This window comes from Grampus griseus, assembly GCF_964374135.1.
Source record: "Grampus griseus genome assembly, chromosome: 2".
Classification (NCBI taxonomy): domain Eukaryota; kingdom Metazoa; phylum Chordata; class Mammalia; order Artiodactyla; family Delphinidae; genus Grampus; species Grampus griseus.
Window position 1 is genome coordinate 116,671,515 of NC_139018.1, and position 26,592 is coordinate 116,698,106.

At 57.3% G+C, this 26,592-nt stretch overlaps 1 protein-coding gene and 1 long non-coding RNA gene across 2 annotated transcripts in view; both read left to right on the forward strand.

Moving 5' to 3' along the window:
- ARID3B (AT-rich interaction domain 3B) overlaps window positions 1-6,983 on the forward strand; it is a 51,558-nt gene extending 44,575 nt beyond the window's left edge. Inside the window, exons 5-9 of the mRNA XM_082648818.1 lie at window positions 469-652; window positions 1,867-2,147; window positions 2,266-2,520; window positions 3,953-4,054; window positions 6,808-6,983. Of these exons, the coding sequence (XP_082504944.1) occupies window positions 469-652; window positions 1,867-2,147; window positions 2,266-2,520; window positions 3,953-4,054; window positions 6,808-6,971 (986 nt within the window). The 3' untranslated portion in view covers window positions 6,972-6,983. The remainder of the gene's footprint in view (window positions 1-468; window positions 653-1,866; window positions 2,148-2,265; window positions 2,521-3,952; window positions 4,055-6,807) is intronic.
- A 7,565-nt stretch (window positions 6,984-14,548) lies between these two features.
- On the forward strand, window positions 14,549-22,178 carry LOC309818851. Its single transcript, XR_014296388.1, has 4 exons — window positions 14,549-14,589; window positions 16,969-17,144; window positions 20,786-20,981; window positions 21,660-22,178. It is a non-coding gene; the product is annotated as an uncharacterized lncRNA (long non-coding RNA).
- Window positions 22,179-26,592: the final 4,414 nt, after the last annotated feature.

Consider the following 26,592-nt stretch of genomic DNA (forward strand, 5'->3'; position numbering starts at 1 on the left):
CCAAGGAAGCTCTCCAGGTGGACAATGGGGCAGGACCTCACCTGTCTTGGGAGTCAGGGAAAGACTTCCCTGAGGAGGCAGCTGAACAGCTTCTGAAGGCTCCAGAGGACTGAGTTGCCAAATCATTAGGAAAGAATCTGGAATCATACTGCTAGCAAAAAAAAAAAAAATCTTTGAAGTCATTTAGTCTGGCCCTCTTATTTACAGGCGGGAAACAGACCCAGGGAGGCTGTGTGTTTTACCCAAGGCCACACAGCCTGTGAGTTGGACGTATCTTTCTGTTCTTCCCAAGGAGAACTGGCAGCTAGTCTGGTAGCTTCCAGGCTTTGAGAGTTCGAGTCAAATTATACTTGCAAGCAGATTTATGAACATATTTCCAACTCAGCAAAAGGGCGGGCATCCACAGATGTCTTCTTTCTCTGCATGGTAATGACACAACCCTCTGTTTCTCTCTTTGCACAATCACAGGGACCCCCATCAACCGAATCCCCATCATGGCCAAGCAGATCCTGGACCTGTATATGCTGTATAAGCTGGTGACGGAGAAGGGGGGCCTGGTGGAGATCATCAACAAGAAGATCTGGAGGGAGATCACCAAAGGCCTGAACCTGCCCACGTCCATCACCAGCGCCGCCTTCACCCTGAGGACCCAGTGAGTGGCCAGAGCCTTGGGGAAAGGAAGCTAAGGCTGGAGAAAGGGGATGCTTTAACCTAGAGGAGAGGAAGGAAGGAAATTCCACTGTATAGTGAACAAGATGGGCGGAATTCCTGAAAGGGCCTGGAGCTTTCTGAGATGAATCCCTCCCTAACCTAAGTCATCCTGAGAGCGCCCCTTCCCAAGCATCTCCTGTGTGCTGCTGCTTCACTGTTCTGTTTCATTCAAACCTCACCAACAACCCCGTCAAGAGGTTTTTGTCCCTGTTTCCCAGACAACAAGAACTAAGTCTCAGAGGTTAGATCGTTTGGTCAGAGCCATACCAGCTAGTAAGTGGTCAGGCTGAAGAGTCACGCCTGGGCTTCTGTCTCTGAAATTCACGCTTTTTCCAGGACGTCATCTCCCACACAGCGCCCCTACCCTAAGCCTGGCCCTTCCTACCTGACACTCAGCTTGCCCAGCAACAGCGGACCCAGAGGAAGGCAGGCACTGGGATCCCACTGGGATCGGCGACCTGTTTTTCTACCCATTTGAGTTAATTATAAGGGTGATAGAAGCAGTGAGAACAGGAGGAGCACTGGCGAATGAGGGCCAGAGGGGAATCTGTTCTTTCAGAACTCTGGACGTTGTTCTGTGAAAAATACGGAAAGATCAGCCATACATAGGTTAGGTGACATGTTAAGGCCTTGTTGAAACTGTTCCAGGAGAAGTTGGGAACAGAGCAATATCCAGCATAGCAGTCCTTCTCCCAAGGTTCTTGGGTAGCGAATTGCTTCTTGGGGCATCTGACACAAAGAGGGACATCACTTCTAGGTCCACACACAGTGGGAAGAATTGCTCCTGTCTGACCAGCCTGACTCAGAATGGTTAGGAGATCAAGGAGCCAGAAAGACATTGCAAAACATGGCATTTCTCATTTCTCCCAGGACACTAGAAAGGCGCCACAAAAACATGAAACGTTAGCGAAAGTATCTATTTCCCTAATGAACCGTGCCTCCACTTCGAGCTGCGTTTAGAATTGGGTAGCAGTTAGAGGGCCTGGGGTGGGGCTTCGCTGTCCGGGAGGTTCCTCTTCCATCACATGCACCAGGTTGTGCTCCTTTGTCCTAGAGGACAGAGCCTGCCCCACAGAGCCTGCTTCCAGAGGCCCATCGACTTAAACTTGTGCCACGTTTTGGATGACTCTGGCTTCCTTCCTTCCTTCCCTCCAGGTATATGAAGTATCTCTATGCCTACGAGTGCGAGAAGAAAGCCTTGAGCTCCCCGGCCGAGCTCCAGGCAGCCATTGATGGCAACCGGAGGGAGGGCCGCCGGCCCAGCTACAGCTCCTCCCTCTTTGGCTACTCGCCCGCTGCTGCCTCTGCCGCTGCCGCTGGGGCCCCTGCCCTCCTCTCCCCACCCAAGATCCGCTTCCCCATCCTCGGGCTGGGCTCCGGCAGTGGCACCAATGCCAGTGGCCCTCGGATATCCCCAGCAACCACTCTCAGGAAAGGTCTGCAGGGCCCTTGTGAGGAGGAAGGGCAGGGAGGAAGGGCGCCAAGTTCCCTGGGTCCAAGACCCAGGTGGGAGGGTGGGTTATGGGTTGGGTCCAGCTCTGGTGCCGTTGTCAGGTGATGGAGTCCCAGTGACAACCGTGCCCGTGCCAAATCGCCTGGCTGTGCCTGTGACCTTGGCCAGCCAGCAGGCCGGTACCCGGACGGCCACGCTGGAGCAGCTGCGGGAGCGGCTGGAATCGGGGGAGCCCCCTGAGAAGAAGGCGTCCAGGCTGTCAGAGGAGGAGCAGCGCCTGGTGCAGCAGGCCTTCCAGCGCAACTTCTTCAGCATGGCACGGCAGCTGCCCATGAAGATCAGGATCAATGGCAGGGGTGAGTGCCGGGCCCAGGCACCAAACCCCGGCTCCATTCGAGGGCCCGTTTACGTCCCGGGGACTGGGGTGGAGCCCCTCCAGGTTCTGCCCCCCTGGCCCCCAGAAGGATCTAGAGGCCAAAGAGCCACCTGAGGCTTTGGTGGCCACAGAGGTCTCAGTTCACCAAAGCTGAAGTCATTTTGCAGGGGACCTGCAGTTTCCTCAGGCGTGCCCTGTTCTCTAGCAAAGAGGAGAAGCAGTTGTTCAAGGAGGAGCAGGAGGCCTTGAGGGACAGCTGCCGCGTCTTCCCCGTCCCCTCCTGCCTTTTGATCTGTCTCAATTAAAGGGCTCGCCCTTCACCCCAGTGCCTCACCATCTGGGAGAAAGACAGCACCTCCTTTCCGGAGGCTCAGTGAGGGGCCAGAGCTGCCTCAGGCCAGGCTGCCAGTGACCCCCGGGAGAGAGGGGAGGAGGAAATACAAGTTTGGCAGCATAACTGGCATCTTTTCCCTTCCCCTCCACATTTTTCAGGTGCCCCACCTTCTCCCCGCCCCTCCCCCCACCCGCAACCACGCACTCCACATCTCTTGTTCCCCTTGTTCCCCTTTCCCCCTCACACACATTTTCTTTGCCATTCTTGACTCTATCTCAGAACAAACATGAGCGGGCTCGTGTTGGGAAGAAATCAGGTGTGAAGAGAGCTGTGCGTGTTCCCAGGCAGCCCCTCCCTGTCCCACTCCCCCCCTGGCGAGGAGCCGAAGGGAACTGGAGGTGACAGCCCGGACAGCAGGGCTCTGCCCTCTTGACCCACTCAGGCCAGGTGCCCCTGGCCCTGCACAAGCCACAGGCTAATAGATGAGGCAGCTCATCTGGAAGAATTCTTGGCTCTCAACGTCATGAAAGGGCAGAGTCTCGGGTGAGCCAGGCGAGGCCCTGTGTGCCAGCGCCTGCAGCCTTCCACAAACCACGGAGGGCTCAGATGGAGAGGGAGTGCCAGGTGCTGGGCAGGTAGACCCTCTCCTTGGGGACCTCCCAGCCTGGTTAAGGGGAGGAGGAGGCAAGGCAAATCCTCAGAGGAAGGGGCTGGGTCTTAGTGACCTCTGACGCCCCACCCGGTGGATAGTGGGTGCTCAGGGTTTGCTGAATCGTGTTGAAAGTATCAGTGCGCAGCTGCGAGCTGAGGTCAGCCTCCTTGCCTATGTGATGCCTCTTCTCTGAGAGCAGAGGGAGTTGGGAAGGTGAAGTGGTTCAGTGGAGAAAGCAAGCCGTAGGACGTTCACCAGCCTGGTTCTCCTGACACACCTTACGCTTGGCAGAAGGTTATCCAGGTGCTTTCTAACTCTGGGAGGCCTCAGCCTGCTGTGGCCAGGCCGGGAGGGTGGGAGAGCCTTGAAGGGAACGAAAGAAATGCTGGAGGGCTTGACTGGGCCTGCTGTCTCCCTTGTCCCCAGCAGAGGACAGAGCAGAGGCCTCGGCTGCAGCAGTGAACCTGACCACGAGCAGCATTGGGAGCATCAACATGTCTGTGGACATCGACGGCACCACTTACGCAGGTGAGGCTCTTGGGGCTCTGAAGGAGGTGGCAGGGTGGCAGCAGCCTCAGTACAGCTCCCTGCAAGACCCCCTTGTCACCCTTCTGTCTGAACATCTTCCCAGGGGTGGCTTCCTTTCAAGGTTCCAAAGGTAAAGTAGTTCTTCCGGATGAGGAGGGCTGAGGATTGCTAATAGGATGACAGATCCCCCTCCACCATTTTTTTTTTTTTTTTTTGCGGTACGCGGGCCTCTCACCGTTGTGGCCTTTGCCATTGCGGAGCACAGGCTCCGGACGCGCAGGCTCAGCGGCCATGGCTCACGGGCCCAGCCGCTCCGCGGCATGTGGGATCTTCCCGGACCGGGGCACGAACCCTTGTCCCCTGCATCGGCAGGTGGACTCTCAACCACTGCGCCACCAGGGAAGCCCCACCACCACCACCTTTGATAAAGTGATGGAGACCCCTTGTCTAACCCTTTTTCGACCAATGGTTGGCTCGTTATTTGAAAAAGTCATTTAACGTAAAGAATCATAATCAACTCTATCCACACCTTCAACATTGTATTATAAGTTAAATCAGTGTCCACCATTACAGTCTTTCAATGCATGTGTCTCCTTTCTTTGACTGGTTCAGCTCTTCTCTTCCTGGACATCATCTGTCATGGTCCAAGAACTGACACAGGCAAAGGAATCTGAGCGCAGCAGAATCAGCCTATATTTTCATGATTTTGCCCCCAGTCTTTTACAATTGTCTCTTCCTAGATCTAATTTGGCAACAGTTTTTTGTTGGTTGGTTGGTTTAGCACCTTTACGAAGACTTTCCAAGGTGTTCAACTTAGTTTTCATAGAAACAGCAATCCGTTTCCCACTCCCATTTTGTTAGTGTAGAGATGAGTTTGGGGATAAAGCCAGCTGACTGGTTGTTTTTTGGTTTTTTTTTGGCTGCACTGGGTCTTTGTTGCTGCGCACGGGCTTTCTCTAGTTGCGGCAAGCGGGGGCTACTCTTCGTTGAGGTGCGCGGGCTTCTCATTGCAGTGGTTTCTCTTGTTGCGGAGCACGGGCTCTAGGCCCGCGGGCTTCAGTAGTTGCAACGCGTGGGCTTCAGTAGTTGCAGCACACGGGCTTCAGTAGTTGTGGTGCGTGGGCTCAGTAGTTGTGGTGCATGGGCTTAGTTGCTCTGCGGCATGTGGGATCTTCCCAGAGTAGGGATTGAACCTGTGTCCCCTGCATTGGCAGGCGGATTCTTGACCACTGTACCACCAGGTAAGTCCCTCCAGCTGACTCTTGTTAAGCACAGCTCGATGAGTGGGGGCCCCAGAGCACAGGCACACTGGCCAGTGGCCTCCTGCTGGGAGCCTGGGCATCAGTCACCTGTTTTAGAGGGGGCATGGGGAGGTGCCCAGTGGAGGGGGGTTAGAGCTGCACCTTCTATCGAAACCAGGGGCATTTCCACAGGGCATGCTTTGAGTGCTCCTGCTCTGGGGACTGGGGCCAAGGCCGCTCTGGATCTCTGCCGGGCCACTTGCTGGGGGCATCACGCTTGGGGCCAGGGAAGGGGCAGAGTTCCTGGAAGCAGCCTGCAGAGAAGCAGGGATGCCAAGTTGCCTAGCCACTCACCACAGAGTCAGTGCTTCAGAGACCACGCCACGTTCAAAGGTCTCTGGCTAACACAGACCCCTCAAGGAGACTGGGCGAGCTGGCGGCTAGGGCCTGGATGCCCTTTGCCTTCTGGTGGTGCCGTGTGGTCGAGGAGGTTTGGGGGTTGGGAGTGGGTCTGTGTGGAAAGCAGGGAAGGGGGAGATCAGTGCCTGGCTCTCCATCTCCTCTCATCCTTTCTCAGGAGAGAGGAGGATATGCCTCCTCTCCCTCAGCATGGGGAACAGTCAGAAGAGAGTTGAAGGCTCCCCAAACCTCACTTGCCTCAATCCTGTCCCACCTGTGTCCTTTCTCAGTGGCTGTGCAGTCACCCAGGCCCGGAGCTTGGAAGTCATTCCTGAGAGCCCCTCAGGCCCATCACCCACCAGAGCTCAGCAGACGCCACTGCTCTGCTGCGTCCCCGCCGCATGGCCCTGGTTCAGACCTCTCTTCTCCCCTGTTAGAGTAGCTCTGACTTGCAGGCTTCCATCCACCCACAGCCTCCCAGCCCCACAGAGAGCTCTGAAATGCCCGTCGCGTGATGTCCGTCCCCTTCTTCCCCTTAAAACTTCAGGGGCTTCACAAGCCCCACAGGGTACGACCCCGGCAGCCTGGAGACACGCAGGCCTCCGTTTCCTCGCGCTGCCACCTCTCCAGCCTCCTGTGCCGCACGCCTGCCTTCAGCTCCCCCCGGGCCTGCCGCGTTGCTGCACCAGCCTCCAGCACGTTCGCCGCCTCTCTCTGTTCTTTGTTCTCTCAGATTTCCTCTGCCTGCCACACCGTCTCCTCCTCGTCGTGTGGCCACTTTTTCTAAAAAGTCCAGGCATGCTCTCCCGCCAGAGCTTCTCCTGACCCACTTTCCCCTGCCCTCCAAAGCCGCCTTTTTTCCCCACAACACGCTGGGTACACTTCACTTAGAGCCTTTGTGACATTTCAGCAAAATGACTCTGTCCGTCCCCCTCACCAGCCTGTAAGCACCTGCAGGCAGGGCAGTGTCGGCACCTAGCGCAGCGTCCAGCATGGAACCTCCTCGCCCAGAGTTAGGCGGCAATAGATACAGTGGAATGAACTGAATCCCTGAACCTGTCCCTCCTCTCCCAATGTGCTCACACTTGCTTCTCCCCGCCCCCACTCGCTCAGGTGTGCTGTTTGCCCAGAAACCTGTGGTTCACCTCATCGCAGGATCCGCTCCCCAGAGCATCGGCAGCAGCGCCAGCAGCAGCAGCAGTTCTCACTGCTCGCCAAGTCCTACCTCGTCCCGGGGCACCCCCAGTGCAGAGCCCTCCACCAGCTGGTCCCTCTGAGGGGCAGGACCCAGCTCCCAACTCCCTCCACCCTCCCATCGAGAGTGGAGGAAGCTGATGCACAGAATTTACCTCATCTCATGGAGCCCACATCAAACACCATTTGGCCAGATGTTGAGAGTTTGGACCTGTCCGTCTGTCCAGGCTCCATCAGGTCCTGCTGTACTCTAGAGGCAAGGAGAGGCTGGAGGGGCCTGACAGGGCAGCGTTGTCCAATCAGGGATTGTCCTGGAGAACTGGGCGGGGTCTGTGGGCGTCCAGCTTCCTCCAGGGCTCCCAGGCCACCTCCCATCCCGGGCACAGTGTATTGACAATCTGTAAGCTGACACAGGGCTGGAGGCCCTCCACATCCCTTCCCCTTTAATTTATTTCCCTTCCCTTGCCTTCTGCCGTGACCCCAGGGTCACTGGTCTCTTCCCCTGCTCAGTCCCCCAATCTTTGACTCCAGTGTGGGGCTGCTAGGAACCAAGAGCATGTCTTTGTGGCCCTTCTCTGCTGAGCATGGCATGGGGTCCTCCCAACCCACCTTGCCTCCCATGTTTGGTTCTTGGGGTGTGGGTCTCTCAAATTCAAGTCTTGAAGCAGTCCTCAGGGCCCCATATCCCCCTTTTAATGGTCCCAAGACAGGGATCATGAGGGCAGTCCTCAGGACCCAGGGCCTGCTGGGCATCTGCTGAGGGAGAGGCAGAGCCTCAGGGGCTGCCCAGGCAGGCCCTGGCACCCACTCCACTGACCCTTTTCTGACCCTGCCAGACCTCACGTCCCCACTCATCCCTGTTGGCCAGCTCTCCCAGGAAACAGCCCACTTGTCCCTTGGGCCCCTCTTCTCGTGGGGCCCAAACCTGCCAATGTCAGGTTCATTGAAATACCTCAGATTTGTAACTGTTGATGTTTGATTCTTCAGGAAGTATTTGCATCTCTGAAATCTTTTTTATATGTGTTTGCTGACTTTTGTGTTTTTTTTTTACTTTAAAATTTTTATTGTTGTTATTGTAGCACCAAAGAAATGAAAGCAGATCACCCCAAAAGCCGAGCAAATGATTTGGTACCCCAGCCCCTCCGGCCCTTCCCTAAGACCCCAGTGAGGGTGCGAGCGAGGCAGCAGGAGAGACGACTCAGGGATCACAGTGGCAGGAGGAGGTGGAACGGAGAGGCCCGCTCTCACGCAGGTTGGATCGTGAAACCACACCGGTTCTCAAGATGGCCCTTGACCCATTTCCCACCAGAGCAGGGCAGTCCCAAACCCCAGCGCCCAGTTCACCAGGGTGGGGGCAGGGCATCTTCCCTTCACTCAACATTCCCACCTCAGGGCAGGAGTGGGCTGTGGAGGCCATGGACCTTGGAGAAGTTGAGCTGCCCCAGAGGGTGAGGAGATGCTGAAAGAGCTCTGTCTCTCCTCTTGGACCCTGGGGTGGAGTGGGCTGTTCCTGTGTCCTAAAGAAGAGGTGATTCTCACACAAGGCGCGCCTCTCAATCGAGTAAGCCCTGCAGTGTTCAGTGGAACCCCACCTGCTGTGACATCATCGCGCTGTGGTGGTGGGAGACCATGGTGGCACAAGCCCACGCACGACTAACGCTCAGTCCATCTAGGAAAGGAAAGGGAAATCATACGCTTGAGCACAAAACACATACCTCAGCCCAGTGAGCTGCAGCTGCACTGACTGCATCTTCTCTCCCTTCCCTAGCCCTCCACACTGTCTCACACTCACACATACTCACACACACAGCCCCATCCATTGGGGGCTGACCCTCTCCTGGCCTCACCAGGCCGGCGCAGGGCCTGGCAGAGAAGGGCGTCTGAGGTCCGTGTCAGGGAGGAGCCCGGTTGGCTGGCGCTGGGCCCACTTGAAGGCATCGCAGACATTTGGCCAGTGTGTCTTTCTCAGGGCTTTGGTCACAAAGGATGGACTCTTCCCACCTGGAGGACACAGGGGTGGTTCACTGTGTCTTCCTGGTTGTTGGATCCTCTCCCTTTCCTCAGGCAGCTTGCCCAGCTTGCCCTCTCAGCAAGCCCTCGCTGCCCTCAAGGGCAACAGCAGGGTCTCAGCCTGAAAGCCCGAGGGTGGGAGCGCCGGCAGGTGCCCCCAGAATGGGGCCCTGGGCCAAGAGGAGCTCTCCTGACGGTGCAGCCCTGAGGTCACATGGCAGCCATTGGCCAGGGCCGCTCCGTCCCCTCCCCCTCCCCATCTTACTTGTATTTAACCAGGAAAAAATGTGATAGCACATGGGTAGCCTAGGCAGTGGATAAATACCTCAGAAGTCCTCTTGCAGCAAGTGTCTGTATATGTTGTGGTCATTTTCTATCTTACATGTTCTCGAATGTTTATATTTCAATAAACCTCTACCTCTTCACACAAGCAGGTCGCGCAGGCGCTTTCAGTGACTCTTTCATTTGACAGTACTAGGGAAGAGGCGAGGACCTTCAGAATGAAAGGGGCTAAGTGAACTACTCCTCTGATCCCTTGATTTTTCCTAACCCTTCTCTTCGCTGCTCACCCATCGTTTTCCCAAAGCGCTTACTCTCAGCCTGTCTTCTGTATTAGCTGGGCACCGCTGATATTGCATGATCACCAAAACTGACTCCCCTGGTGTCACGTCAGGGTCCCAGCAGGCACAGGCCCAGGGGTCTCCTCCATGAGCAAGCCCTCTTTGAGCTCCTGCTGAATAAGTACAGTCCCCACGCTCACAGAGCTCACACTCTTGTCTGGGAGGCACACATGACTCTAGACAAAAACCGAGTCTTTAGAATACAGCATGACTGGGACCAGTGGGGTAGATAAATGCTGGAGCAGCTCACTAGGGAATCTCTGGAAGGCTTCCCAGCAGCGGACATTTCAGCTAGAAGAATGAGGTGGCCAACTGGAGACGTGAGGAAGAGCAGAGGAAGTGATACATGTGGAAGCTCGGTGGCATCAAAGGACCTGGCATTGGGGAACTGTGGGCAGTGCCTAGGGTTGGGGGGTGCTGGAAAAAAGTGTGGCTGGGGCCAGGATGGAGCCCCAGCTAAGGAATTTGGGCACCATCCTCTGAGCATCGGGACCCTGCTGACATGTTTTAAGGAGGACATAGGCTTAGAAAGAGGCTTTTCTAGAAGGGTGATCTGGAGCTGGGAGACATTCTAGGCATGGACACCCTGGGACACTGCCACTGAAACAGGCCTATACCCAGACTGCTCAGCCTTTTTCTCTGCCACGATGCGCATCGTATGGGCACAACCTGGTTTTGGCAAAACCAAAAGAAATGGGCAGAGAGGTAAAGCACTGGGTGGGTTTGTGATTGCCCATCTCCATCCATAACAACATACACCTCGCCTGTCTGCAACCTCTGAGGCATGGGGAGGGGGTTCTCTCTGCCATTTTGAAGTGCTAGAAAGGGAGGGTGACACTGGGACAGTCTTGAACCTCTCACTGACTTTTTAAAATCTTGTGAAAGAAATAACCAACCCTTTATTACTTTAATTACTAACCAATAGTTGGGATCACACGTCACAACCTCCTGTGACACACCAGGAGGCTGCCACATGGAGATTCAGTGGGCCTGGTATGGGAGGAGGCCCAGAGATGAGGAGAAGCAGGGTCCAGAGACATTTGAGTTAGAAGTATGGAGTGGCTGTGAGGGGACGCTGAGGGAGAAGTGGCAGCTGAATAAGCCTCCTGGTAGAGATGGAGAATCTGAGAAGACCAAGGCACTGAGCCACTGCAGTTCCATCCCACTTTAACAGAAAAAAATATAGGAGAATATCTAAGACCTCGAGAAAAGGAAGAATTCCTCAGACTAGACCCTCCGAGAAAAGTTCATCAAAAGATACCATAAGATAAAAAGACAAACTGGGAGGAGATGCTTGTAACACACAACTAGTCAGAATTTGTTTCTTTTTTTAAAAAATACTTATTGTTTTTTTTGTTTTTTTTGCATTACGGGCCTCTCACTGTTGTGGCCTCTCCCATTGCGGAGCACAGGCTCCGGACGCGCAGGCTCAGCGGCCATTAAATGCTTATTGTTAAGACAAAAGCAAAAAGAAGGATTGAGGAGAGGGGGCAAAGTCATGAACAGGTGTTTGGCAGAAGAGGAAATAAAATGGTCCTCATTAGTAATCAGGGAAATGCACAAAAATCCATTCCACACCATCAGATTGGCACAAACTGTAGTCTTAAAATACCAGGCCTTGGTGAGGATGGGGAGCAATGGGAACTTTCACAGATTGCTGGGGGTTGGGGGGGGATAAATTAGCCTAACTCTGGAAAACACTATGGCTGTACCTAGTAAAGTGGAACGTGCCCATGCCCTGGGGCCCAGCAATTCTGCTCCCAGGTTTGTACCCCAGAGGAACTCTGAACGTGTGCCCCAGGACATGGGATGGCACTGATGGTAATAAGGAGACTGTGAAATTACCAATTACTGAACACTGGTGTATCCAAGTGTGGTTTAAGTTCTTTGCATGAATTAACTCGTTTGCTCCTCTACACATTTATGAGTTTGGAGGCGCAGAGATGTTGAGTAACTAGCATGAGGTCCCAGAGCTGTGAGAAGAGCAGTCGGTGGCTACGGAGTCCAGAATCTGCCCTAACCACGAGCGAGGCAAAGCACTCTGCTCAGTGTCTCATTTAACACTGCACCCATAGACCTGTGAGGCAGAGACTTCGTTCATTTTACAGATGAAGAAACTGAAGAGCAGAAATGTGCACGAGGTCACAAACGTAGTGAATGGCAGGGCTGGGAACGGACTCTAACGCAGCTGTCCAACTTCTCCCGCAGATGCCTCTTTTAAGTTAGGGCAGGGGTAACCCAACGCGGTTACGAGAGGGAAGCAGAGGACGCGGGGAGGGGAGTCTGATTATCCCACGTCTCGGCTCTGGCCCCACTCGACTCCCCAAGCCTCGCACAGCAGGGTGGGTCACCTGAGGGACGTGAGCATCTCCGGGACCAGCTTTCCCAGCCGCGAGCCGCAGCTTCCCCCACCTCATTGGCCAGGGCTGGGCATGTGCCCTCCGCGCAGCCAATGGGGCGAGCGCGGGGTGGGGGGCGGCTGGGAAGGGCCTGGGGCCGCGCGGCGCTTGGAGGGTCGGTCCGGCGCCGGCAGCGTCTCTGCCCGCCTCCCTATGAAATGAAGTGCCGGTTACTGCCCGGAAAGGAGGGGGAGTTGGTGGCTTGGGACTTATGAAAGAGAAGGTTTGTAATCACCACCGGAAGGAAAGGGAGAAGGAACCGACCAGACCAGCAGGACTGGGAAGAGTGGGAGCCCCCGCTGCGCTTGGAGACAGTGAGTACCAACCCCGTCAGCAGCTGGCACACAGGGACACACAAGAAGGCAAAGGGGTGGTGGGGTGGCCTTCTGTGCCAGGGGAACAAACCGGAGCCGGGTCTGAGATAAGCCGGTGGAGGGCAATGCTCCGCCTACCCGGAGGGCCTTTGGGACAGGGTGGGCAGCCATCTGGTTTGGAGGCATTCCCTCGTAAGGGACCCAAATCGCTCAGGCCCATATGAGCAGACAGGAGGGGTATTTATTCTCCGACATCAGGGTATGTGGAGGAGCCCAAGGGCAATGGGACCTCTCTTGTGCTGCAGAGCGAGGCTGTGAATCTGTTCCCTTGTGGCTCTGGGCCTGTCTCCACGCCACCTTTCTTCCCCAGCCTGGGCACTGCCCCTGGCTGCTTCTCAGATGCTCCTTTCCTCTGGTTCCAGGGCTGTGGCTACGATCTGGAAGCAGATGAGGCAGAGGCTGACCCCCACAGAGGGCGCAGAGGCAGGGCAGGTACCAGGTATGCGGTAGCTCCAGCTCTGCCAGGGAAGGGTGGGCAGTTGAGGAATCCAGGAGAACCAGCAAAGGTCCAAGCTGGAGGGACCCTTCGAGCCTCTGTTTCCCCCTCCAACTTGTGGATGGGGAGACGAAGGCAGAGAGAGAAACTGGGCCTGGGTCCCACAGGGAGGCAGGGGTCACTCTGCCTGTCCCTCTGGAGAATCCCCAAATGCTACCTTCAGTTGAGAGGCGGATGGAGGCTCCTGTCCTCCCGGCACTGGAGCCCTTGATGCTCGGAGCTGCACCAGCTCCTGTTCCCTGTGGACACAGTTCCCAGCCTGAGGGTCCACTGACAGATCTGCCCCGCTTCCCTCGGGATCCGCAGAGAGCAGCTGAGGCAAAAGACAGGATCCCCCACCCCGTCCAGCTCCTCCACGCAGGGTCATAAAGATGAGGCCCTTGGTCAGAGTGAAATAGAATCCAAGCACTGACAGTATTCAAGCTCCTGGTCGTGGGCATTGTCTATCACTGGTGGCTGCACATTATATCAGATTGTTTTCTGAACTTAATAAGAAGTGTAGACAATGCCTTGTTGGTGGAACAATGGATAGACTTTGTGACTGAAGCCCCATACACAGTTGGTCTTGGGCACATCTCTGTGGTTTTATGGCTTTAATACTGACTCACCCAAACTGGACCCCAGGTATCAGGAAGCTTAGGGGGACTGGAAACAGGCACTGTGCTCCATGCACCGTCTCGTGTAATCCTCACATCGTCCTTTGAGGTAGGTACTGTCAGTACCCCCATTTTGCAGATGAGGAAACTGAGGCTTAGAGAAGGCACACCTGCTCATACTCACCTAGTTGGTTGGTGGAGAAGCTGACTCGAGCACAGGACTTTTCAGCTCTGAAGGCCACTCTCCTTCAATCTGTGACGCCAGGCCCAGGAACCCAGACATCCTGACTCTCTGTACCCCCAGAACCCACCTAGCCACGCTCCCTCCTGCTTCTTCCCCTAGATTCCCCTCTTCAGAGAAGAGAAGGCAGACAGGGCGATACGTCAGGCCCCAGGCCCATCACTATCCCCCGAGGGGATGAGAGGGCTCACTTAACAGCGCGTCCCCAAACGCCCCCTGCCACCTGCCCCAGATTCTCAGGGGCAGGGGAAGAGCTGTGGGGCCTGGTGAGCATCTCTGTGAGGGAGGGGGGTTTCTCCCCCAGAGCCCCTCAGATCCAGGTGCCCCTCCCCCCCTCCATGGTCCTCACTCTCCCACCAGCTCCTGCTCCAGCCTCAGCTTCTCAGCAAGGCTCTCTGCCACCTTGAGGGGGAGTGGGGAGAGGCAGTGAGCACATTCGAGGGCTTCAGCCCTGTCGGAAAGGGGGCAGTGAGGGCTTGGGAGGGACTTGACTAGGGAGTCGAAGAAGGGAAAGCCAGTGGCCACAGTGTGATCAGGAATGGGCAGGGGAGACTGTGGGTCCCTCGTTGGGCATGCAGGCCTGGCAGCGGCACAGAGGTGGGGGTGAGTTGAGCCCCTGGTTCTGGGCACCCTCCAGGGCCAGCTGCTGAGCCTCCAGCTCTGAGGCTTGAGCTTTCAGCACGTCCCAGGCTTTCTCGAGCTTAGGCCGCGTCTGGGTCAGCTCGGAGCCCACCTCCTGCAGCGAAGTCTGCAGGAACTGGGGGTGGGGGGACGGTCGTTGACTCCTATCTCAATCTGGTGCTTCCCCGAGGACATCACCCCACTCCATTCTCACAGGGGCCTGCCTGGGACTACGTCTTGACCCAGAGAAGGGACAGCTGACTATCAGGTGCTGGGAGAAGCTGACGGAACAGCACTAGGGGGAAGGAGCAAGATGGCCTCTTTCTTCCCCTCCTAATTTTTAGGTGACTAAAAATTTCCCTGAGTCCAAAAATACTAATGGGTGAAACTCCCTCAGTGCTCCCTGTATGACTAATTCCTTCCAGCCTGAGAGCTTCCTGAGGGCAGGCCCCGGTCTCCAAATCCCCCTCTGTCTCCAGGTCCTCCCCTCTCTCCCTGCACTGGGTCCCTGTGCACCAGGCCGGGCCCACAGAGCCTTGACCGTGATGCACTTGCTTTGTGTTGACTGGTGAGCCCACCCTGCCAAGGAGCGAGTGCCTGGTCCCCACCCAGGGCCACCCCGAGACCATGCAAGAGCAGGGCAGCCTGGGGTCCAGCCTGCAGTGGGTCTAGGCTCAGCTCTTGGCCCTCGGGGGAGACATCCTGATCCCAATTCACTGGTTCCAACAAGCTTTCCCCTCCCCGCCTCCGGAGTTCACCCTACCTTCACCTCTCCAGGTGGCCTCGGCCTCAGTTTCCTGGTCACAAGGACCCAGCGTGGTCTTAGAGGGCCCGGTCCACACAGCTGCATCCTCTGCCTGGGAGGCCCTGTCCCCAGCCCTGAGGGAGGGCAGCCAGGACCAACCCAGGCCAGCTCTCACCTCCCAGTGGGGCTGCAGTGACTCTGCCCCTGCCTGCTCCCAAGCTTTCCCCTCTGCCCCTGGGAGGGCCCCCTGGACACTCCTTGGGTTTCTCTGCAGGCCTCGGCTCTGGCAGCACCTGGGGCAGGCCTTGCCCACATCCCATTCTGTATGTCATTAGCCCCACCAAGGACAGTGGGCCACTCCACTGGGACACAGGCCCTAAAGATCTGGAGAGTATGACCCAGGGACAGCAACCTAATGGGTAAACCAAATAGGGTCATAGTATCACTGAGGGTCAAGAACCCCTCCTGAGTCCTGCCGACACCAGTCCCAGTGCACAGATGGGAACCTGAGCCCAGAGTCAGCAGAGGGTTTGTCCAAGGCCACCTGGCCACAACCCCATCTCTGTGTTCTTGGAAACCCTGATGCTTGGGAGGCCCAGGGAGGATTCCACAGTGGCCTCCCCTGCAGACTATGGGACTGGAGGCTGAGGGGAGTGGGCTTGACTGGTGCCCACTCAGTAAATGCCAGTCTGGTCCCCAGAGAGAAGCCAAGCTGGGCCCAGACCTCCACAGGGGGCGGGGGATGGGGTGGAGTCCACCTTGCATGCACAGATTCATAGCCTGCCTGGGGGCTCTGCCGGGGCCCACACCTATGGGAAGAGGGCGGGTGCCTAGGACTCAGGAACACCTGGGCGGCTGGCCTTCCTTCTCAGCCGGCTGGACTGTCCAGGTTCTCGTGTCCCTGTCCTGGCGTGTGGGCAGGCCCGGGCCACACTCATCCGAGGGCACCAACCCTTGCCCCTAGTAGCTCACGCTGCAGGTTCCAGTGCCAGCTGCACCCTGAGTCCTGCTCCTGCCCCCAGGCATCCAGCTCAGACTGGAGTGAGAGGCCCTTATCCATTTGTGGACAGAAGGGCTGCCTTAGCCCAAGAGGCCCCACACCCTGGACCTGAGCCCCCAGGTACTACAGGGGCCAGGACATGGAGTTTGGGACCCATTATACAGACAGGGAAGCTGAGGCCCCATGAGGGGAAGGGGCTAGTGCCTGTGACAGAGCCCGGGCTGCTTACTTTTTTCCACTAGGTCCCTGGTTTCAGGCTTGGGGAAAACTCTAGGGTCATCAGGAAGGGCTTCTGGGGGCCCTGACCCCAGGTGGGCCCCAACTCCCCCCACCCCAGGCAGCCCCTAGCTCCTCCCACCTTCCACCTCTGGATCCTGGCAGTCATCTGGTTGTTTTTTCTCTCCAGAGCCTGCGTCTTGCTCCTGTCACTGGCCAAAGCCAGGCAGTGAAGCACAGATTGCAGCCCCATCTGTGGGGAGCCCCACCCCCATCCTCTCATGCCCACAGACACCCACACACAGGCTCTTGAGTCTGGGCAGGGCCCCGCCTGCAGAGAGGAGCCCGATTTCCAGCCTGGACCCCAGTCCACCTCCCTCACCCGAGGTGCCTGGGGGCTCACTGAGCGGCCCCTCCTGTGGACACTCCAGCCCCTCTGCAGCTGTGCCAGGGTCCTGGGATTAAGGGAGGGGAAAAACAAGACAAAGCACAGCTGGGTCCCCAAGATCCCAAGTCACACCCAACCCAGCCAACAAGAAGGTAGCAGGAAGCAAATTGGAGGGTGTTGTGGATTGAACTGTGTCCCCCACAAAAAAAGGTATGTTTGCATTCTAACCTCCCGTACCCCAGAATGGGACTTTATTTGGAGACAGGGTCTTTACAGAAGTAAATTTAAAATGAGCTCATTAGAGTGGGCCTTAATTCAGTATAACTGGTGTCTTTATAAATAGGGGAAACTTGAACACAGAAACATACACACAGGGAGAGTCCTTTGTGAATATGAAGGCAGAGACTGGGGTGATGCGAATGTCCAAGACTGTCAGCAACCACCAGAAGCTGGGGGAGAGGCGGGAATAGATGCTCTCTCACAGCCCTCAGAAGGAACCAACCCTGCCGACATCTTGATCTCGGACTCCAGCCTCCAGAACTTTGAGACAGTAAGTTTCTGTTGGTTAAGCCCCCCATTTTGTGGTCCTTGGTTATGGCAGCCCTAGCAAACTAACACAGAGGGTGAATGAGATCAAACCCCCATGGCAGCTCTTTGGCCCCAAAGGGACCCTGATTCAGAAGGGAGACTTTTGCCTGAAAGCGGCCAGGCCTGCAGCAGCATGAAGTGTGTAACGATAGCAGCTAACATTTCATGACTACGTGCCACGTGTCCAGCACAGCACTGAGCTTCTTACATGCTTGTCCAGTTTAACCCTCACAGCCAGCTGCTGGGGGAGGAAAGCTGTTACTGTTCCTGGTTTTTACAGATGAGGGCCAGAGAAATGGAGTAATTTGCCCAAGGGCACACAGCTAGTATAATGTGGAGTCAGTGGTCAGGCTCCAGAGCCCACAGTCTTAACCACTATTTTGGGGACAGTGAAGCCCACAGAATCCTGGGATTGAAGAGGAAGAAAGACTGAGGTAGAGACCCAGAGAGGGTCAGGGTGGAAGGAGCCTGAGGTGCGGGATGGGACTAGAGGTGCAGAGTGCTGGAGGCCCTGGGTGCCCCTCACGTCCCCTGCAGCCAGATGTTGATGCAGCATCAGACCCTATCCAGCTGCTGCCCCCTCTCCCTGCTGTGTTTGGCCCATTGGCTGCTCTACACAGGACCCCTGCCCACGATGTAGGGCCAACTTCTAGGTCACCTTCCCTGGACAAGCACAGGGCCTGGGGCACCCATTCACTCACAGGTGAGTCCTAGTCCTGGGAGGAGCTCCCAGGGACTGGAAAGAGGGAGATAGGGCAGGGCAGTCCCTGAGGGGCACGGAGCTGGGAGACCCCAGAGCTGGGGCTCACATCTGCACTGGTTACGGGCCAACTGCATGGTGTTTGCATAGGGCTCCCCTGGCACCACCTCCTGCCTTCCCGGAGCCTGAATCTGACCAGAGGGCCTGGCCCTTGGTCACTGAGTGCCCTACCTTCTCGCTGACATGATCCACTGCACACCCCATAAAGAAAAGAGTCCCTCCAGGCCCCAGAGAGACAATCTCCGACCCTCAAGAGTCTGGGTTGAGAAACAGACAAAAAATGAGATTTTCTGTACAAATGTGCATTTGCAGACTGTTACTGCAAATTTGCTTCCTTGAGGAACTAACAGCCCTCTCAGCCCAGCTCTGGACCCCAGTTTGAGGTTCACCAGTTTAGACCAACTCCACCTTCTGTGAGGCCTGGGCCAGCTAAGCACTGCTGCTGAGACCCCTCTCCCTGTGCTTCCAGCCATAGCAACAGATCACCTCTGGTTGGGGTCCTGCTGCACAGCGTGGATCCCATCCAGGTCCTTACAGCTCTCCATCACTGTGGCTCTGAGCCATCTCCTCGGTGTCTATCTATTTCTCTGTGTCTCTGTGTGGGCACATCTGGGAGCATGTGCACATGTCTCTGGGTGAGTGTCTGATGTATATCTTGGTGTGTGTGTGTGTCCAACTGTCTGTCTGCCCGTGCACACAGGCATTTGGCCAGGAGACTAAGGGAGGGTGCTGGCCAGCAGAAGGCCTCCTCCAGGAGGAGCTAGAGGTGAAGTTGGGTGGACAGGGCCTGGGACCCCCGAGCCCTTGCTGTGGCCCCCACACTTCACAGCAACTCCTCACCTCCTCCACTTCTCATTTGGGTCAGGGACTATTCACAACACCCCCGCCTCCATGCCTCTCCTCTCTGGGCCTTTGCATGAGCTCTTCCCTCTTGTTGAAATGCCCTTTTTTCTTTTGTTCCTTGAAGATGCCCGTTCATCCCTCAGCGAAAATTTCGAGGCTCAGAAGCCCCCTCTCTGGGGAGGACTCTGCTATCTGCCGCCCCACCCATAGCTTTTATAGTGCCTCTCCCCTCATTGGGCACATTAAATTATAATTGCCTGCTTGATTTCCCCCCCCCCACCCCCAATACCAGAAGCACCTGGGGACAGGGAGTGGTCGGCTCCTACTTTGGTTCTACTGTGTACAGAAGAGGGCCAGACATGTAGCTGGTGGTTTGTAAATGCATGCTGAATGAATGAATGGAGAATGACGGAGCATGATGAGGAAGAGGCAGAAGGGAAAGAAGTGGAGGACAAAGCCGGGACATCCTGAGAAGGGGAAAGAGATTCATTGGCATGCAGGAGGAAGGACAGGGCGGTGGGGAAGAGAACGGGGAGGGAGAGGAAAGGGGTGGACAGAATGCACCAACCTGGGGAGGTCAGGCCTCATTCTGCTTCTGAAGTCTCTGTAGTTCTTCCTCTGAATTTCAGAGCAACTGCTACCTGGTGCCAGCATGCCTTCCAGTACTCAGCCACCTTCTCATGAAGCCTGGGATGTGATTCTTTCTCCTCCAGCTCTTTCCCGAGGGGCACTGGTACCTCGTGGACCTTGAATGTGCTACTAGAAATGGGGTGGTCTGGGCACAGCATGGACCTCAGATCACCCACACCTTTTTTCATACATTTTCAATGATTCATTTCCAAGTTGCATGCATGTCCTCACTATGTCCTGATGGCAGGGATGGGGACTGGGAGAGAGGACGCTCCTTCACGGCTCCCTGTACACATAAAACCCTCTGTCCTGAGCACTTCCACTCCCAAGCATCCTGACTTGAGCTCAGCAGCCAAGGTTATCTCACCTCCCCTGAGCCTGGCCCTGGGCCAGCAGGAGGGGCTCAGCCATCTGTCAGGGAGACAGGACTTGTTGAAGCTGACATATTTCCCACATGCTCCCATAAATGAGCCAGAATGTGACAACCAGGAGTGTTGATACCTGGGGAAGGGAGTCTGGCCTTGGCCACATGATTTAGGGATTGGGGTTCTGGGCTCCTCTCCTTTACTGGCTGTGACAGAGGCTGGCCCACCTCCTGCCCACAGGCCATCTCACCCAGTGTGAGAAAGGGACCCCCCCCCCACCCCAGCCCAGCTTGAGCACTGAGGGGTGGGCCCGAGCAGCCATTTACCAGGCCTCCTGGCCCAGGGCTGCCCTCAGTGCTGCTAGCAGCACCGACTTCTCCCCAAGCAGCCAGACACGCTCTGCCTCCAGGGCCTGCACGTGGCACTCCAACACCGTCTTCTCTCCTTGCAGCTGCCGCAGCTGCTCCAAGCAGGCCCCTAGCTGCTGGTGGCTCTGGCCCAGCTCTTCTGAGTCTCTTGTTCACCTGTGAAGACCCCGCTCCATCCTGAGTCATGGCTCAGCCTCCCCTGGCTGGGATCTGTCTGCTTGAGCTAGCCCGTGGGCCTTTACCCACGCAGCTCCCTCCTCCCGAGTTCCTGACCTCCGCATCCTCTGAGAGTCAACCCTTCCAGGAGCCCTTCTCTGACCACCCCAGCCCACAGAGGCTTCTCAGAACTCCAGGCTTCAACTCTGGACCAAATGATTTGAGGCTGGACAGTCCCTGGCTTCCCACCAGCAGAGGGTGCTGTTTTGGTGGACAAGGATGTGAACGGTGCTCACTGGAGTTGGGCTGTGTGGGGGCCCGGCTCCAAGCTGTCCCTCCTGGTCGTTCTCTTTTCCATGGTGTCCTTAGGGCCACTCAACCTCAGAATCCCCCAAGGACAGGGCCCAGGTTCCCCTGCTTCTCTGCTCCCTGGCACAGGTGGGCATAGCCTGGCTCATTTGGTACCCTGGGTTCCCTGCAGGACTGACCATTTCCCTGTCTTGACCCACCTGGGTGAGCATCAGCAGCCGTTCCTGCAGGAAGGTTGTATCCTGAGCCTGTGCAGGGGTCTCAGCTACCGCCATCGAGAATCCATCTGGGCCCTGAAGTGCCTGGGCCCTGTTGCCATCCCAACTCTGCTCCTGGCCTTGCAGGCCTGGCACCAGCATCTCCTGCAGGTACACTCAGTCTAGGGGGCTCCTCCTAATCTTCAGACCACACTGTTATGACCCTGAACAAGCTTTTCCCTAACCATCTGGACTGTTTTCCCATCTGAACCGTGAGAGGAGTCAGCTGGATGATCGCAGGGTCTTCCCAAATGTTTGGGAGAGGGGCGTTCCTCTTGGGCGGAACAGAAGCCCCTGCACTGGCCTCCTTCCCCAGCTACTGCTCCAAGAATGACGACCTGGGAGTGAAGTGTAGGGAGGGCCGAATGCGCAGGAGGGCCAGTGTTCAGGGCCCTGTCATGCACCCACGTGGATGGGGGGCTCTGGTCATCCCTACCTCAGGGGGCCCCAGGCTGAGCTCTGGGCCAAGAGACTGTCGGCCCATCTGGTCCAAACACTGCTGGGCCTTTTCCACTTCTGTCTGCAGTAAGTAGCAGGATCATGGGGGCAGAAGGGACTGTCTGCCCGTCCTCTGCCCCTCTGCCCCTCCCCCATCTCTAAGCACCCTCACTTGTCTTCTGCGTCCTGGTCTGGCCTCCTCCACTCCTCCTGTCTCTGGGAACCCCACAGCCTCTCCTGCTCCAGGTGGGCCACAGAGCATTTCACCTGCTGGAGGGAGGGCTGAAGGTAGCACAAGCCCCTGGAGAGGGCTGGCCCAGCCTCACGACACACATCCCCCACCCCCCGCAGGGCAGCGTCTGCAGCCCCTGATAAAGCAGGCTCACTCCACAAGCCCCTGCCTGCTCCACCAGCTGTGATAAGCCCAGCTGGGGGCCCAGCATGGACCTGGAGCTGCACAGCTATTATCACTACTGGCTCTAGATGTAAAACCCTCCACCTCCAGCTGGACACAAGACACATCACCTTCTCCAGCCCAGCTCCTGATGGCTTTGGAGCTCCAGCAAGAGTACAGGGGCTGGGACTTCCCTGGTGGCGCAGTGGTTAAGAATCCTCCTGCCAATGCAGGGGACACAGGTTCAAGCCCTGGTCTGGGAAGATTCCACATGTCGTGGAGTAACTAAGCCCATGCGCCACAACTACTGAAGCCCGTGTGCCTAGAGCCCATGCTCTGCAGCAAGAGAAGCCACCACAGTGAGAAGTCGGCGCACTGCAACGAAGAGTAGCCCCTGCTCGCCGCAACTAGAGAAAGCCCGCCGGTGGCAACGAAGACCCAACACAGCCAAAAATAAATAAATATATTTTAAAAAAACAAACAAACAAAAAAGAGTACAGGGGCTGCTGCTGTGGAATGCTGGAGAGTGGGCAGGCATGTCAACTGGGTTCCCGGGGTCCTCCCTGGCTGGTAGGGAGCAGTGGCTCTAGGAGGGTCAGCTGTGGGCTGAGACCACCAGGTCACATAAAGGCTTAGGTATCTAGGCCATCACAGGGTGGCACTGTCCACACCCTCACATGCGGCAGGGATGCTGGGTACCTCCCCTAGAAGCCTCAGGGTGTGCATAACCCTCCCTCCCTCCCTGGGGACTGAAGCTTCACCAGGGGTGATTGGGCTTCTGAGGAAACTCCTCTGTCCACTGAGCTGAAACCAGCCACCTCCTTCCCTCTTATTCTACCTGGGAGGGGAAGGGCAGAGGTTCCCTGGTCCTTCCTTTGCCTCTATCCACTGCTCCCAGCCACACCAGGCAATGCACTGCACACCTCCAGGGGGTGCCATTCACAGAGATGACACTTTCAACATGGTAGCCCTGTTGGGGACTCACGGGGAGAAGACCAGAGCCTCACTTTCTGCTTCGGAGCCAGCAGCTCACACTGGGTCCTGCCGAGTCTCAGCCTGCGTCCCTGCTTCTGCAGCACCTGTGCTTGCTCAGACAGGGCCTCCAGGGCTGCCCGCAGGCGGCCAGCCAGCTCAGCCCGCTGCTACCTGCTCTCTGCCAGCCACACCCGCAGGTTCTTCTCTGACCACTCCCAGCTTCCCTCAGGGGCCCCGTCAGAGCACCTGCCAGGAAAAGGGCAGTCAGGCTTCGGCCCAGGCCCCAGGGACTGCCATGCCCAGCTTCCCCACACTCACCTGCATCCTTCAGTGGGGCTCAGTGGGTGAGCATAGTCCAGTAGCTAGGGGTGATGGGAGTGCCGGGAACAGCAGGCAGCACCAGGCATCAGGCCCGTGGGGCTCTGACTCAGTGGGTCCTGACGGTAGGATAGAGGGGAGACCCTGGAGCTGGGGCCCACCTGCCCTCCCAGAGCACCAGCCTCTGAGGCCTCGCCTCAGATATGGAAACAGGCCCTGGGGCTGAGTGGGCACTCAAACCCTTCAACCCCAAACTTTCGCCCAGGATTCTCCCTGGTGATTCGGATTTCAAATAAACACCAGCCTCAACCTCGCTAAACAGTTCTAAGTTCCAACAGATTCCATGATCTGTGGGTGCTATGGCCCAGCTACTTGCTGAACAAACACGGGGTCATTTGATCCTCCCGGGTTGGGGGTGGGGGGACTGAAGTTCAGAGGGGAAATCAGTTGCCCCGAGTCACGCAGGTAGTCAGTCCACTGCAAACTGGGCCCACATTCCTCCACCCTGCTGCTCTCCTTCCCAGTGTGGGAGCCTAGAAATGGCCGGGGCCAGGGAACATCTGGGGAGACGCTGTATTTTAGCTCTGATGTAGGGGGTCAGAAGCCCTCAAATCACGTCACTGCTCTAGTACCTCTCTGGCTTTCAGAGCTTCAGCTGTAAGGTGGGGGCCCTGACCTGTAACTGACCTGCCTACTCCTCACATTCCCAGACCCGTCCCTGCTCAGGATTGTAGCACCACCCACCAGGCCCTCTCCCTTCTGGACACCTCGACTCTCTCCTCTCCCCTGACTCCAGGCTCAGGTTACTGTAGCTCCCTCCTGAGCTGTCTCCCTCCATTTTACCAGCACACAAGGCCTCTCCAAAATGGACCATGAGGACCAGTCCCTGCCCCCCTCCTTCCACACCCTGCATAGCACCCACAATTTCACACTGGCTGGGTGCTCTGTCTTTCCCACTTAGAGGCAGGGGCTCGCTATGGGCAGCCCCCAGCCCTTACTGAGACTCTGAGCTTGCCTGGCTTGGTTTGGGGGGGCACTCATGGTCTACCGGAGTGGGGAGTGGTACAGGTCAGGCTGTTGAGCTTGCGGAGCCAGCGCAGAGGGAAGCACAGCCACCAAGTGCCATGGCAGCAGAGAGAAGGGAGTCACACCCTTCCTTGGGGCTCCCAGAAAGGCTTTCCAGGGTGACCCTTGGGTGAGTTAACTGCCCTGGAAAGGGCAAAGATGGATGTGGCAGATAGAAGAGAGCAAGGGCAGGAGGACAAGGAGGGGATCAGAGAAGGTGGGGCCTGGGGGGAGGGGTGAGCTGAGCCAAGAGCACAGGGGGGCAAAAGGGAGATCAAGGGGGCCATAGTTGCTGTGGGGCTCAGGTGGCTGGTGGCAGGGCACAGGGCAGAGGCATCTCCTTGGTGTCCTCAATCATCACAGAAAAGACTTGGCGGGCACATGGGTTGAGGCCCAGAGAAAGAGCGTGGACCTGAGGGGCGGAGGATGTGAGCAAACCTTCTCTGAAGGTGGTCCAGGCCCTTGACCTCCCCAGCCACCAGTTGCCAAGGTCTCAGCCATCCAGCACTGGAGGAATGAGGGAGGTGGGGTGGGGTGAACTGGGGGTGGTGGAGTTACCCATACTTCACTTTTCTCAAGTGCCTCTCTTCTAGGTGTGAGTTCTTAGAAACAAAGAGACAAAAGAATGAGGCTCTAAGGTAGAATTTCAGGCAGGACAGCCGCTGGACTGAAGATTTTAGAGGGGGAGCTGGGAGATGGCGCCTATCCTACTTCTAAAAAAGAAAGCTCTGCTTCTTTACTGGGAGGCGGGGACTCCTGTGTTCTCGATGGTGGGAGGGCTAGCGGGAAGAGGGTCCGACTTACCCCCTCAGAGCCTGGCGCCCAGGTCAGGGCTAGGGACAGGAGCCTCTCTGAGCTCCTCCACCCTCAGCTGCTGACGCGATCGCGGCTTCCAGGAGCCATGGAAACTGCGGGCAACACCAAGCGGTGGGAGGAGGAGACACCAGAGTCCTCCCACCTCTTCTGAGTGGATGAAACCCTTAGATGAAACTCGGCTGGTACGGCTGCGGGCCATAGGCCAAGCTTTCGGGCCCAGGAAAGAATGGCAACTCAGAAGCTCCGACCCTTGAGGCAGGAGCCTAAAGGGGCGGGATCTAGGGGCACAGACAGCCGGGCTCTTGGTCATCAACTCCACACTAGAAGCGGCTGCTGAATTTCTATACTGGGGGGGAATGGGTGCATTGGTTGGCGGGGGACCGGGAGCCGGTTTTGAGGCTGCAGTAGTGTAGCAAGCATCCCGTTTTTACCTAACTTCTGTTTACTTCCGGTAGGGGTGGTGGAACTAACGGAGATTTCGGGGGAACCAAGCACCCACTCAAGCCACGCCGTCAGACCCCAGTTTAAGGGGGAGCCAGAGGCTAGAGACTGGAGAGCCCTCCCTAACTCCCGAGGGGGCGGCTCCTCTCCGACAGCGCCTGGGTGGCTGGGAGGTGACGACTCGCAACAGGGGCGTGCCCAGCCTCATTGGGGAGGGGCCGGGGGCGGGGACGGGGAGAGGGATGGCTGGCGGCCAGGCCCCGCGGTGCTGTCCCGAAGAGGGGTGGGGTCTGGAGGGATGCTCTGTCCCCGGCGTGGCGCGGGGGCAGTTAGAGGACGCTCCCACCCGCTTTGCTGAGAGACGCCAACTAGAGCCCGGGGGCGGGGAGTGTGGGGACCTCACAAACAGTGAAGTCTTCCAAAGGACCCGACCTAGGTTTTCTCATCTGGAAACAGGGCCTCGTTATTCCGCTCTGACCACCCGCGGGGCAAGTAGGTGGGCGGGGCTTTGGTGAGCCCACGCTCGCGGCCCGGGCAAAGGGGTCGCCGAGTGACTCCGTGGAGAAATGGCAGCCGGGTCAGCCCGCGGCGGGGCACAGGGCTTTTGTTTGGCGGGGGTTTACAAGCTGAGAAACGATGCCGGTCCGCTTAGTGCCGTCCTCCAAGGATGCTCAAGGGAAAGGAGACACCCCCTCCCCCTCTTCCAGACCCATCCCTCCAGAGGCCCCGCCTACGTGACTCTCCGGTATCTTCTCAGAAAATGCTGTGCACCTACGGCTTGCCGCCACGGCTTAAAAAAACCTCCACACAAAGAGAATATGGTCTCATTTGCTTCTTCCACATAACTGGGAGTCGGGACAGCCTTCCCGAGCCTTCCGTGATCTTTAGCGCCCTCCTGGGCCCCGGAGCCAGGCGGGCGTCAAGGCCCGCCAGGTTTTCACTGGGGCGACAGCGAAACAATGCCCTCCTCCCGGCACGCAGGAAAGGGACAGGCAGGCACAGGCGGGGCTGGGGCTCCACCTTTGGGCTTCCGGCGCCGTCGGCCGGGGACGCCCCCGTCGCGTCTTTGGGGCCTACGTGCGACGCGACACGGGGGAAGGCGGGCCGCGGCTGGGGACTTCCTCTCGGCCCTCCCGGAACCAGGCTCCGCAGTTGCCTCACCGACCTGCGCTGAGAAGGCGGGTCCTCCAGAGCCTTCGAGTCGAAGGCTAGAGCGGCCAAGCCGCCGAGCCGGGTCGAGCCCGGGCTGGCGACGGCTGCGTCACGCAAGGGGCG